Source organism: Scomber japonicus, chromosome 12 (assembly GCF_027409825.1).
Source record: "Scomber japonicus isolate fScoJap1 chromosome 12, fScoJap1.pri, whole genome shotgun sequence".
Taxonomy (NCBI): Eukaryota; Metazoa; Chordata; class Actinopteri; order Scombriformes; family Scombridae; genus Scomber; species Scomber japonicus.
Window position 1 is genome coordinate 8577682 of NC_070589.1, and position 13591 is coordinate 8591272.

General features: G+C 44.1%; 1 protein-coding gene across 1 annotated transcript in view; it reads left to right on the top strand.

Moving 5' to 3' along the window:
- Positions 1-893: 893 nt before the first annotated feature.
- The window catches only part of carmil3 (capping protein regulator and myosin 1 linker 3), a 95780-nt gene continuing 83082 nt past the window's right edge, over positions 894-13591 (top strand). Inside the window, exons 1-2 of the mRNA XM_053330646.1 lie at positions 894-951; positions 5578-5672. Of these exons, the coding sequence (XP_053186621.1) occupies positions 894-951; positions 5578-5672 (153 nt within the window). The remainder of the gene's footprint in view (positions 952-5577; positions 5673-13591) is intronic.

The window sequence follows — 13591 nt, forward strand, 5'->3', positions numbered from 1 at the left end:
ACATAATACACTGAGGAATAAACTCACACAGGAGGAGTCAATTAATCAGTTAGGCACCTTAAAGACAATGAATCAAGTTTTCAAGTAAGTAAAGCAGAAATATCAAACATGTCAGAAGATTTGATACTCTTGGAATCAAATCTCTGTAGGTTTTTGTCTGTGTGTTGAATAAAACAAGACATTTGAAGATGTCAGCTGGGCTCTTGGAAATTGTAGTGGGCATTTTTCTCCTATTTTCTTTTGACATGTTATAAATGAAACCATTAATTTAAGAAAATGATTGCCACATTAATTAGTATAATATAAAGTTGCAGCCCCAAAGCAAGCTGCAGCTGCACTGTTTAACAAGGCATTTTGCTTCCAAGAATGAGCCATATGCATATCTAGAAATAACATAGAGCCCCTGATAAGTAAGCCCCCCCCCCCAATGTAACCTCTTTCATGAGTGCACTTATTACAAGAAAAATGTAGTGAATTTGATTATATGCATTGAGTTTGCAACATTATGAAAATACAGCAGCAGAACCTACAACATTCCCTAGCCCCCACTCCTCCCATCTCTCTCTCTCTCTCTCTCTCTCTCTCTCTCTCTCTCTCCCTCTCTCTCCCTCTCTCTCTCATTCATGTGCTTGAGTGTTGAAGTCGGAGGCGCTCCTCGGGTTTTTGCCAGTGCGCACCACGGCATCGTTTTGCATCACTCTGACCGGCTGTTGCTGCGCCCGGAGCACCTGCAGGCGCAGCGGAGGGAAGTCAAAAAAAAAAAAAGAAAAAAGAAAGAAGGAAGGTGGTGGTAGGGGGGGATACACGAGAAGGACCCGTGCACAGCGGCTGTCTAAGGAGACGCTTTGAGTAGCAGAGGAAGGAGAGCTGAGGGCCGGCGGGAGGAGCGCACCATGGCCTCAAAGGAAACCACAGCTGCGGGCTTCGTCAACGTCAGCAGGGAAATCACAGGTGAGCTCTAACATGAGTTTTTGTTCTTCTCCTTTCAGCGAAGTCTGTTTCCACCTCTTACCAAGGGAAAGAAGAGAAGGAGAACATGTTTATTTTTTAAATTTTTTAAGACGCATGGGATTAGTTTTTTTTTCTTCTTTTACTCGGCTGCTCTTTAAATCTCTGCTTTCCAGTGTGTTTGATATGAAAGGAGTTATCGCCGCAGGGAAGCACGGGGAAATGTCTCCCAAGGCTAAAAGCAGAGTTAATGGTTGTTGAAGATTGTAATCCCATCGATCTCGGTGCGTTCGGAGTGCGAGTGTGTTCACTTTCGGATTGATTTGGCATAAAGATCCGCCGTGAAATGTATCGCGCCCAGGGGCCCCGTTGCGCTGTCGGGAGTTATATGGAAGTGGTGCTGTGGTGCGCTCTCGGTGTTCATGTGCGTTCATTATGAGTTTCTTCATCTCTTTTTCTTTGCTTGAGTGTGTGTGCGTGGGAGTTATTGTGCAGACTCGTGCAGCAGGCATCAAGCAAGCATGGGTTCGGTTTCACACAGCCTGAGCCTCCCTCTCATCTCTGCTGGGGAGATTGGTCTGTGCAACAAACAAACACACGCACACACACACACTCACTCAAGGATTTCCACACCAACATGTTTGGATGGTAAGATGTTAATGAAGGTGTGTCTCTCACTGCTAATTATCCTGACATGGCGAGTTAAATCCCGCTGTTTACCAGCTCAACCTGGTCAAAGCCCGTCTGTCTGGCCTGCAGATAAGAGACAAGCAGCATTAGGCCATCAACACACCTGCCACAATCTCAGCCGGTGGGGGTGGGAGGGGGGGGGGGGGAGTTGGGGATGGGGAAGGGAAGGGAAGGGAAGGGGGACATGTGTGGGTTGGTGGGCAATGAGTGAGCAGATCCATCAAGCTGTCAAAAAGCCAATGGGGATATGAGATGGAATTAAAGATGTAGTAGTGTGTGGGGGGGAGCTGATCCATCTTCATTCTTGGTTCTTGGTCTGCCCCTTTTCACCCCTTTGGGAGCAGATGCCGAGGTCACACTAGTAGGCGGTGTGTGTGTGTGTGTGTGTGTGGAGATGGAGGAGGAGGGGTGGGGGGTGCAGAGTGTGTTAAAAGGTTTAAGCGATTGGGTCTTACCCAGCTTAACGTCAATAACTCTGCGTTTGTCTTGGGCTGATCCTGTGCTTCGATCTGCCAGCGTGCCACCTTCCCCCTCGCCACCCCCCCCCCCCCCCCCAATACACACACACATTCCTCCCATCCAATCCCCCCCGCCTCGTCCTCCCCTCATCTGCCGCTGCTCACTCGAGCGTGAGAGCCAACTTCATGGTTGTTGCCGGATGTGGAAAGTGAAGAATTATGAGTGTGCAAAGCATAGTGAGAGAGTACAATGGAGCATCGTGACACAGCATGACTCGCTGTATCTCCATCTGGTAGTTGCTCCATGGGCGCATATTTAACATGAGAGGCCCCCCCCCCCCTCTTCACTGGAAGAACGTGGAGATGTGAATTTCACAGCTTGCAGGCATATGTGCTTTGTGTTTGCAGTGTGAGGATATAGGTTTGCCATTTGCGAGTCGCAGGTTGTGTTATTTTTGGGTGGATGTTTCCTCGGATTGTGCAGGGTGGGGTTGGGTGTAAATGGAGGGAGGCCTCTGGTGCAGTTCAGTGAGCTTCAGCAGGGTCATGTGGTGTTTTGGAGTAGAGGCCCCTAAAAAATTGCAGCTCTGGATCTTGTAGTCAGTTCCATTGAGATGAGCCGAGCTGCTTCTATCTTTCTCTGAGGCTAAAAATAGCCCAGTTATGAGTCCCTTTCAGCTAGAGGTTGTGTATGTGTGTGTGTGTGTGTGTGTGTGTGTGTGTGTGTGTGTGTGTCTGTCTGTCCTCAAGCTTGGGTCTTCGTAGCTGTCTACATGTCTCTGTGACTGTTCACCCTCATGTGTGTTTTTGTCTTTTTAAAGGAATCATCAACCAACAGCGTGTCCTTAAACTGACAATCAGAAAGACAAGTAGCCCGCATCCTCCGCATTAACATGGTGATTTTACCAGGAGATGGTTTATGATTCACAGCTGTTATCGTCCCATTCAAACAGAACAGAACTCATTTGGATGGAAGATCAAACCAAAGCGTTAAGATAACCGAGTCAGTGATTCATTTTCAAAGGACCGACTTCAAACACCTGCTAATGATGTCCTAAATCCCGAGTCTTAACGCTCACATGTCCATCTTACTTTACTGTTGAGATTCACTCGAGTAGCACAAGGTACAAGTGATGAATTTAAAGAAAAAAAAGCCAACAACATAAAATGTCTTAGAGTGTTGGGTTTGGCCTGTAAGCCTCCAGAACAGCGTCAGTACTCCTTGGTTTAGATTCACTAAGTCTCTTAACTCTGCTGGAGGGGGGCAAACACTCAAAGCAGTCTCCTCTCAAGGTCCTTTTAACTTGCTTGAACTGGAACTTCCAACCATCATATACAATCTCCGTCAGCACATGCATTTTTGGCTAAATTGTCATAGTAACGTAAAACTTCAAACGTCATGATTATGAGATTACGACTTTTAGGGCCTTTTTTTCAAATCTAAAATTTAAACTAGCAGCTTGGCCTGGAGCAAATTTCATACGCTGATGGTTATGTAATGTAATGCATGTAAGTGAAGCTGGGGTCAATATTGTTTTATCATTTGTCAAGCTCAATCGTTCTTAATGTTTTGATGATGGCGAGGGATGCAGCAATCTGATAAACCAGATTGTAATCAGCACTGATATTGACCCTGTTTCGCAAATCAGGTGTTGGCCATTACAATATATTCCTGATGCACATTAAATGTAATTTTCTATGTCAGTGTGATTTATAAGAATGAATTGTTTCTGCTATCCGTTACATTAATGCAGTCACAGAGGCCTGCTGACTCAGTTTTTAGCAGCGCAAAGATCCCTGGCCTCATGTTACCTCACAGACTGTATAAATAATCCCAATGAGTTCTACACAGTGTGGTTTACAGAGTTTAAGTGGTATCAGATAGGTATTCAATATCTGAAGATACCCTGGGTTAAGGCATTGGAATTGGCACAGAGAGAGTCAAATGCATCAGTGCATCCCCAATTTTCCTACTCATTTAACCAATTTGTGCCAGCTATTGCAATTATTATGTCTCTAAGGGATGCAGCAGTCCAAGCTTTGGCCAGATGTAACCAATCTAAATTAAAGTGTTTTTTATTAAATTTAATTCAGTGGGATTGGCCTGTTGACTAAAATTTGACCACCACGGCAACCATGTGCATGCAGGAGCCTCATTGTAGGGTTGGGCAGTGCAGTGTCTACCGATTTGGTGTACAGTGAAACAAAGTGATAGAAGATGAAATTCCTGTTGGGGGGAGGGGGGAGGGAGGAGGGTTGTTTAATGGGCTACTCATATAAAGGTTCCATGTTTCCTGGTCCTCTTTGTTTAATGAGAGTACATGACAGTGTTTTAGTCACTTTACTCATCTGAAAGCTCCTTTACTTCTCATGCCAAATAAACTAGCTGACACCATGAGCACATACTAGCAACACATAGTAACATTAGCTGCCACTACTTTGAATTAGGTGCTAATATTTCCAGTGTGCTAATCGCAATTAGCATCTGACTTTAAACACTAACTACATGTTGAAGAATCAGTACAAAACATTAGAGCTCAACTGACATATCGGTTAGTCAATATTATCAGCCGAAATTGGCCTATCACAGATGTATCAGTGAATATGTTGTCAAATATGTGCCGATATTTATATCGTAAAGTTATGTCGGCAGCATTTTATGTATATTTGACCTTTTTCTTAATCTAAGTTTTATATGTGCATATGTTGTTTTATTTCTGTTTGTTCCGCAAAAAAAAATTCATAGCTAATTCTAATTATTGAATTCCCAGAGAAGTTTACTGTTTAAGTGCACTGATAAAGTTGATTGTTAAACTGCAAAATATCACACCTTCATTATATTACATTTGAGGGATCATTACAAAAAAAGATACCAGTTTACAAGTTTTGTTTTACTTCCTAACATCGGTATCAGCATTGGCCCCAAAAATCCAGTATGGGTCTGGCTCTACAATAAACACACACACAGAGGTATTTACCTCCTGGATGTTGCAGTACGTCTGTTACACTTGTTACAGTGTGGCATGCCGATCTGATCCAGGCTGGTCATCACAAATTGGGGTCTGTGTGTGTGTGTGTGTTGTTGCTCTGCCCCATTACTTTCTTATCTGCTCCGTTCATTTGTTGCAGTGAACTTTTGCTACCAAATAAATACACTCATTGCTTCCACTTATAGTCAAAATTTGCATTACGCATAGCGGAAAATAAGAGTCAGATCAGATCTGTACTCGGCAATGAGTTTTCAGTATCTAGAGAGAAAATTGGTGCATCCTTAATGTTCCTTTCAGGAGTTTCCTTGAATTGTTAACCATCTGCATTTTTAAATGTGTATATTTTTCCCACATAAAAGCTTTTCATGCTGATTCAGAGTTTAACTCAGGCCATCTTTTCATTCTTTTATGTGTTGCACATAATATAATTAGCTTCCTTGTTTTCATCTTGTTTTTTTTTCTTCTTCCTTCTGCTCTTTGTCCCTCTCCAGAGAGCATCAGGAAGGTGCTAGACAAGCAGGCCATTAAATTTGTGCGAGCCATCAAACAGGACACCAGGAGTGGCAAATCAGAGGACAGGATTCTGGTGAGTGACCCCAAATCACCCTCACGCACCTTTCTTCCCTCAACAACCGCCTTTCATCGCTCCGAGGTCTACGTGAAGTCAATCGCGCTCAAGTGAAAGCGTCTTAACGTGAGAGGTGTGGAATATGGGACAGGGGGCGAGAATGGAAATCAATGGAGCTTAATTGAGACAAATCGAAAGGGCCATAAGAAGTCACAGATTACGCATGCCGAGACACACAACAGACGCGTTGAAAATCAGGCTTAAGGCAGATGCTGTCTAAGCAGAGTAAAGTGGACACCATGCCATGGCCTACTGAGTCTGTCCTCAGAGTTTATTAGATGTGGCAGGATGGCCTTAATGCCACAGGCGAGAGATTGGTGTGTGTGTGTGTGTGTGTATGTGTGTGTTTGCCTGACATGGCATACTGTACATACAGAGGCATTGTTTTATTGTTTGTTTCTTTCGAAGAAGTAGCTTGTGTGTGTTTGCATGTAAGTGCATCTCAGAGGGTGTGTGTGTGTGTGTATGTGTGTGTGGGGGCAGCCTGCAAGCCAAGGCCATTGCTGCTATTGAGAAATTGTCAATTAGTCTGCCACATTAGCGAGCGATCACTTACTCAACACGCCGTTGCTATGCGGGAGAGCGAGAGTGAGCTCATTTCCTCCGTCGAAGAAGACAAAAAAGGACGAGCTGATGAGCAAATCAAAACTATTAATCAGTACTTTTCTCAGTTTCTGCTGTTTCTTTTAAACATGTTTCCTTCCCCCACTCCTTTTATATCTCCATCATTACCACACCCCTCCTCTCTATTTTTGTCATCTCCTCTCTTTGTTTCCTCTCTCTCTCCCTCCCTCTCCTCCTTATCTGTCCATCTCGATCATCTTCTTCCCCGTCATCACCCTCCTCCTCCTCCTCCTCCTCCCGCTGCGCCATGCCTGTGGCCTCTCACTTTCTCCCGTCTCTCCCTCCCTCTTGCATGCCCTTCCTTCATCCCTCCATCTTTACTCAAACCTGTAAAAGGGTATTGAGCTCCTCTTTCCATCAGAGGCAATTCAATTAGGTCTCCGCCTTACGAGAGTTTTTTTTTTTTTTTTTTTTTACTATCCAAATGGGTCTTGGCTGCTGCTGCCACTGCTCCAAATTCTTTCAAGGAAGGGAAGGGAAAGGAAGGGAGGGGGGGGGGGGGCAGGATGGATATAAGCATTCATTCTTGCTCGTTGTGAAGGTCTACCCTCTAAAAGGCAATCTTTTCACTCTAATGGATAAATTCGGTTGGACGTATGAAGGGTGAACACATGAGGGAGTTTGTAAATAGACTGTTTGTTTCGGTCTCTCTGGGTATTGAACACAAACTAGTCGCTCATGCTTGAAAATGTCACACATGCCACAGACGTGTAGTTAAGGAAAAAAGGTAGAGGAGTATTTTGAGGATTGCTTTCTTAGAGGGAGCTGAATTTTTAGCCTTGAAAAATCACTTCTCTGAGCCTTAAGGCTTAGGCGAGGTCTTCCTTTTCTGTCATCCTCTCTTTCATGTGCATCTCCCCTTTCGACGACTGAAGTAGGTTTAGCAGGTGGACCTGTACAGGATAGCAGCTTTCATCTCCGCTCCTGTGGTTTGTTTGCCGTGCGGAGTTTAACATGTTTTATACGTTAAATGTATATCATATCCATAAAAAGTCTTTGTTCTACATCTTGCTCTTTCTTTTTTTTGCCCCAGTTTCCCCCTCTGGAGACTACTGGTATCCAGCTGTCTGCGTGTGTTGACTGTACCAGCCGTCACGCTGCGACACACACACACACACATACACACAAACACAAACACAAACACAGGGTTGACTACCCCACCCATCTCAGACAGACACAGGGAGAGCTCAGCATGACACCCAAACTGCACCCAGGGCGATACGTTGGGGTAGCATCAACATGCACGCACACACACTCACGCATACAACTTGACATGTGCCGGAGGTGGGGGTGGAGAGGAGGGAGGGCGAGGGTTCGGGGGGGAGCATCTACACAGACACGCATGGTTCATTGCATCAAAATTTTCCTCGCATACATAGACACACACACTCTTACAGCCATTATTAGATCACCCTATTTGAAGATTAGAGGCAACTCAGAAAACAAAGCATCTTCAAAGGCGTAGAGGGTGGGAGAGACAGTGGGGGGAGGTTAGAGGGTGGGGGTGGGGGGGTTGTGATGGAAGGAGATGGGGAGGGGAGGCTGCATCACCAGAGGAAAAGAGAAAGGAGTAAGGGAGCGAGAGAGAGAGTGAGAGAGAAGAGGGGGGGAAAGGAAATCTCTGATGTGTTGTGATGCCCCAGTTGCCGATTTGGCTCTTCCGCCACTTATTTATCCTGATCGGTCGCTCCGTTTTATCCTCTGTCAACTCCGCCGCTCCCTCGCTCCTACCTAATAATGGGCCTATTACTGGCTGAGATTGCCGCTGCTTGACAGTCCCGAGCACACTCGGATGCATCAGACGCTTCGCTTTTTCCACCAAGGTCCCTCGATTTCGTGGAGGTCTCTCTCATGAGACCCCGGCAGGACAGGGGTTTGAGGTTGAGTTAATGGTACTGCATTTTAAAGATTTAGGGTTGTGTTGATTCGGGGGGTTAATGTGCAAAGGAGGATTGTTTATGTAGGAAAGTGGTGGAAGTAGTGGGTAATGATGAATAACAGCATGCTCAGCAATCACTTTATAAAGCTGATTTATTCTACAAGCCTCTATAAGTTCTCCAATCATTTCCTGGAACTCCTCAACCTCAATATTGACTTAATATTGCTGTACAAACTTTACTTGTACTCATTATTGTAACACTAATACTGCTGCTACTTCTGTCTACTCTGTACATTAAAAAAAGAAAAAAGAAAAGAAGTATTCCTCCACATCCCTGTTAAATGTTTTATGAGGTGTGAACTGAGCGAAGACAAGAAGTTTGTGATGTCGGGCTGTAAAGAAAATGGACTTTTTAGAAGAATAGCTACAATCGTCAAAGGTGGCCATACTAGATGTAGTTGAGCGGAGTAGTTCTGGACAACATATAGATAAAAAGAAGTTAAAGAAAATAGTTCAGAGCTTATTGCTTCCGAAATCCGTGTTTTTGTAGTTTATCTGCATCATCAGTGTCTTTCTTTGAGATCCTTTCATTCCTAGCGTCCCAGATTCACCCTCATGAATCTCATTTCTTTTAATTCACTTGTCTTCTTGTTTTAATTTTGTTGTTTTACTTTTTCCCCCTTTTTTTTCTTTTTTTGTGTTAATAAGGTAATGTGTTTCTTTTACCGCTTGGAATTTCTTAACCTCATTTGCACAAATTAGTGCATTCATTCTCTCTGTGTATCTTTTTAATTATTGAATTGTTGGCTGTTTGGGATTGTGAAATTGCCTGTGTTCCTCAGCGCTCTGTCCAGTGAGTAAACTATATAATCGACTTGTGCTTAACTGATTTCTCCAGACCCTGAGTTAAATCAGTAGTGGTGAATCTAAATGTGCGTGTGTGCATGTGTGTGCGTGTGTGTGTGTGTGTGTGTGTGTGTGTGCTAGATAAATGTCTCCTGAAGAGCAAGAAACTCAGCAAGAAGTCATATGTGACATCTCAAAATTACTTTTAGTTATTGGCCAACTTTTTTGTCTGTTCTTGAACACACACAGAAAACCAGATATCAAGGGTTAGGGTTTGGGTCAGAGGGTTAGGGTTAGTTTCAATTTGATGAGCTGAATTTGAGAGCTGAATTTTCTGAAATATGACTATTTGCCTAACCGTTCACAATTTATAAGGCCAATTTCCCGGACAGGGACTAAATTTAGTCCAAGACTAGACTTTTTTCTCATTGGATATTTTCACAGAATCTTGCCTTTAATCTAGGACTAGTCTTAATCCCTGTCTGAGAAACTGGACAATAGACATATACAACATTTGAGCAGATATGGTTTTCCTTTTTAAGCAATCAAAAGCTAAAAAGTTTGGGAACTGCTGGACTACTGTAAATCTGGACCTCCAGCTCAGCCTCACTTAACCCTCACAAACTGTTCATATTCTGACTCATAATTAGTCTCTACACCAATTCACACTCATAAACTCTCCCATCAGTCATTAATAAATGTTTGATTGTTCCTTCTGTTTGGTTAATGGACTGTATACTGTGGGTCACAAAAGTCCAGTTAAAATAACTGTCAAATGTAAAAATGGCTGCAATTTGACACTGAACAGTATGTAAGAGTTAACTGCATTAAAAAAAACATAGTAGGTCACTTGTATTAGAGCTAGGCCTGACAGATGTGACAGCTGATTTTCCAATTAAATAAGTAAAGAGTATGATATATTCCCTGCAAGTAAGTAGAGATCTGGGTCTACCCATTGATGACGAGTCCATACCAGAGCAAAGTATGGGGTACAGGTATAGAATCCTCTATGAACCCTGATCATTAACAGATCCACTTGAACTTTATCCATAGGACTTATCTTTCTTTGAAAAATGTGCCACACAGTGAAAAAGGGAATGTAGTGTAGTCATGGTGTTTTTTAGAGTCCACTGTGTGAGATGTATTTGGAACTTTACTACCATATTCACCTACAGCCATGCTCTTAAATTATTTCTAACTATCATACCCTGGGAATCGTGTATCGTTGGCAGGCCTGACTGCAGCTAAGAAAGATGCTGGGTCTCCGCCGGCAACCTCCTCGCACACTTCCACACACTCAGTGGCCTAACACGTTTCTCGATGTGGTCATTATAGAGCTCTCAGTGGCTAGATTGCTTTGTATAAGTGGGAGGACAGTTATACAATGAGTGGGAGCATATGATAAGGTAAAGAAGCTATTGGAATGAGAGTGATGTCTGTCTTCTGTCTCTGCTGTAATGTTTCAAACTGATCCTGAGATCTGTGGGTGGTTAACAGCTCTGCTATCTTAAATTCAACTTTTAGAAAGCTCATACATATTGCTTTTGGAATGTGATGCTTTTATGTTTTTTGTTATTATCGAGATCATAGTGGGTGGTGTTATACTGCATGAAATTCCATTGAAAGGTAACAACATTTTGTCTGATCCTTTTATGTACATTACATACTTTTACTTCTTGTGGCTGTTGCAACAAAATATGATGTGATAACTTTCCAGAGTTGTTAAATCTTGCCTCCTATAAACCCGCAGTGTGTTCCTGGATCATTACCTGAGGCAACACACTGCTACCAACGCAGCCCCAATTCTTTATAACGCCCACTTAGAACTGTGTCGGTAGGTGAATGGAGACAGATTTCATTGACACTGAGGCCAAGAGTCCACAATTGGTTCTCCTACACAGACAAATGTATCTATCAATCTGAGATCATTACATCTGACAATTACAAGTGTTGTTATTTACTTTTTTATCATTCCCTAATCTTGCTTGAGCTATATCTATTACTGATTTGGTGCATTTCCTTGATTGTGACCATCTTGAACTTGTAGGCACAGAGGACAATATAGCATCCAAAGCAACAAAACTGCTTCATCATAACCAGGAAGACTGCCAAAAGCTCTTTTTGTGGCATTTTATGACTTCATCATCGCTATATAATCACACCATACAAAAAAGGATTTGGGGAGGGAGAATGTTGCAGTCTCCTGAGAACCAAGTCCCGATTCAAACGCTGTACGAGGTTCATGTTTCAGACAACTGAGCCAAGCAGGACGGGGAATAGATTGACTGAGGCACACACGTCGGGAGTGGTGGTAAACGCCGTGTAAAGCAAGAGACTCGAGGAATTGCATAATCGTGTTGTACAGTTTAAACGGTGGAAGCAGGCCTCGCTTTCTGCTCTGATGACACTTTGCTGCAGAGGGGAATCCGACTGTGCGTTGGACTATGAAAGAAAGCCGAGTACAAAGCAGTAAAGTAGAGATGGGGCTCGTGCTAGCGGCAGAATCTTACATTCTCTCAGTGCTTACACCGCCTTGTCAACACCACCCAATTTTTTTCTTTAAGTGTAATATGCTTATGTAATGGCCAACATCTATATTATCCACGATGTTAGTTTCACGGCTTCTTCCCTGTGGAGATGAACTGCGTGGAGTCATCCGGATTTATCATTTGATGGCGCGTGGCGAGCGCTCGCTGCTGTAATTAGAGCCGTCCTTTCTTTAATTATCATAACACATGTTGGTAGCCTGTGGCAGAGATTCTATGAAGTGCGACTGCTGACCTTCTCTCATCCCCCCGTGAGGAGGAGACGAAGGTTGAACGAGCGCGTTGCCTTTTAGCCCTGCCAACGCACACAAAGTATATCTCTGCCTCTATCTCTCCATCCTATTCATTTCCTTTCTCTCCTTTTGCTCCCTCTCTCTTATTGTCCTGATCCTCCTGTACTCACCCCTCCTCTCCTCCTCCCTCTCCTCTTCCTCCATCCATTTGGCCGATTCCACACTCTCTATCTCCATCCCACACTTAAATTTCTTCTCCCATTTTTTCCCCCCTCTCATCCCTGCCACTTCTCAGTCCCTTTTTCTTCATCTCGTACACTCATCTCTTTCTTCCATCTACAACCCCTGTAACCTCTTCCCATTATCTGTCTCTTTTTCCGCTGTCGTCTTTCTCTCTTTAAGAGGTCCTCTGGCTTAAGGATCGCCTGCTTGCCATCTCTTTGATTTAGAAGCATTGGACTTAGTTTTTATGAGGGAATCTGGAACAAGAAGTGTTTTGTTTTTGAGCTTTGCATTTATTTCCTCTCATTTGGTCTCTCTCTCTCTCTCTCTCTCTCTCTCTCTCTCTCTCTCTCTCCCCCTCCCTCCCTCCCTCCCTCCACCACTCTAAAGTCCACTTTTGAAGCAAGACCTAGGGCATCTGTGCTTTCAAACACCCCCCCCCCCCCCCCCCCGTCACTTACACACACACGCACAAACACATGCACGTAAGCTGACAGATTGACTGATGACAGGGTTGTGTTCTTATGATGCTGAGTTCACTTGAGTGATGGTGGCTGACTTTGTGTGTGTGTGTGTGTGTCACAGTGAGAGAGAGAGAGAGAGAGACGAGAAACAGTCAAGTGTAGTCCAAAGCCAGCTTAGCAGGGTATTGTGCATAATTGTACGTGCATGACTGTCCAAAAGGAGTGTGTGTTACTGCACTTGCATGCCGGACTTATCCAAATGTCTGTATTAGAATGTCTATGATTTTTTTGCACTGTGCGTGTGTATGCATGTGTGTTTGTGTGTTTTAAAATGCCCTTGCGGCCAAGCCAGATATACCGCAGGCGGCCAAATCTGGCACTGATCCTCAGCTTGTTCCCTCTGAGGCATCACTGCAACTCTCTCTAAACTCTCTCTCTCTCTCATACACATACACACGACCCAGAGACACACTTTGATTTGCACCATCTCCTTTGAAGTGCAAGACCCAGAGCCTGACAGCTTATGATTAATATAAGCCCCCGCCCTCTGCCCTCTGCGCTGCGCATTCGTGCAAACACACACACACCGCCGGAGAAAATATACAGTTGTTGTTTTCAGCGCACGTACTGTGCACACACACACACACACACACACACACACACAGACAGTCACACAGTCTGTGTGACACACACCAACCGTGCCCTCGCTGTCCACTCGGGGCACAGGCCAGCCGCCCCTTTGAACTAGAGCTTCTGACACCGTGCCATCACAGCAAGGGTACCTCTGTACCCCTTTCCCATCATCTTCACCTACCAGCCCTTTTCTCCTCTCGCCTCCACTTCATCACTTTTTTCAAAATTTGTCACCTGCCGTTTCCGCGGTTGGCTGGGTCAAAAAGTCGACCATCTCATCTCGGAGGATTTCCTGGGTCGGGGGGAGAAGAAAAAAAAAAGAATCTTCAAGCGGCTTTTAGGATCTTCAATTGATCCGTGAAGGAGGATGTAGCTGGAAAGCCACATGAAAGGAAAAAAAAAAATCTGGTCCCTTTTTTAAAGTCGGCTA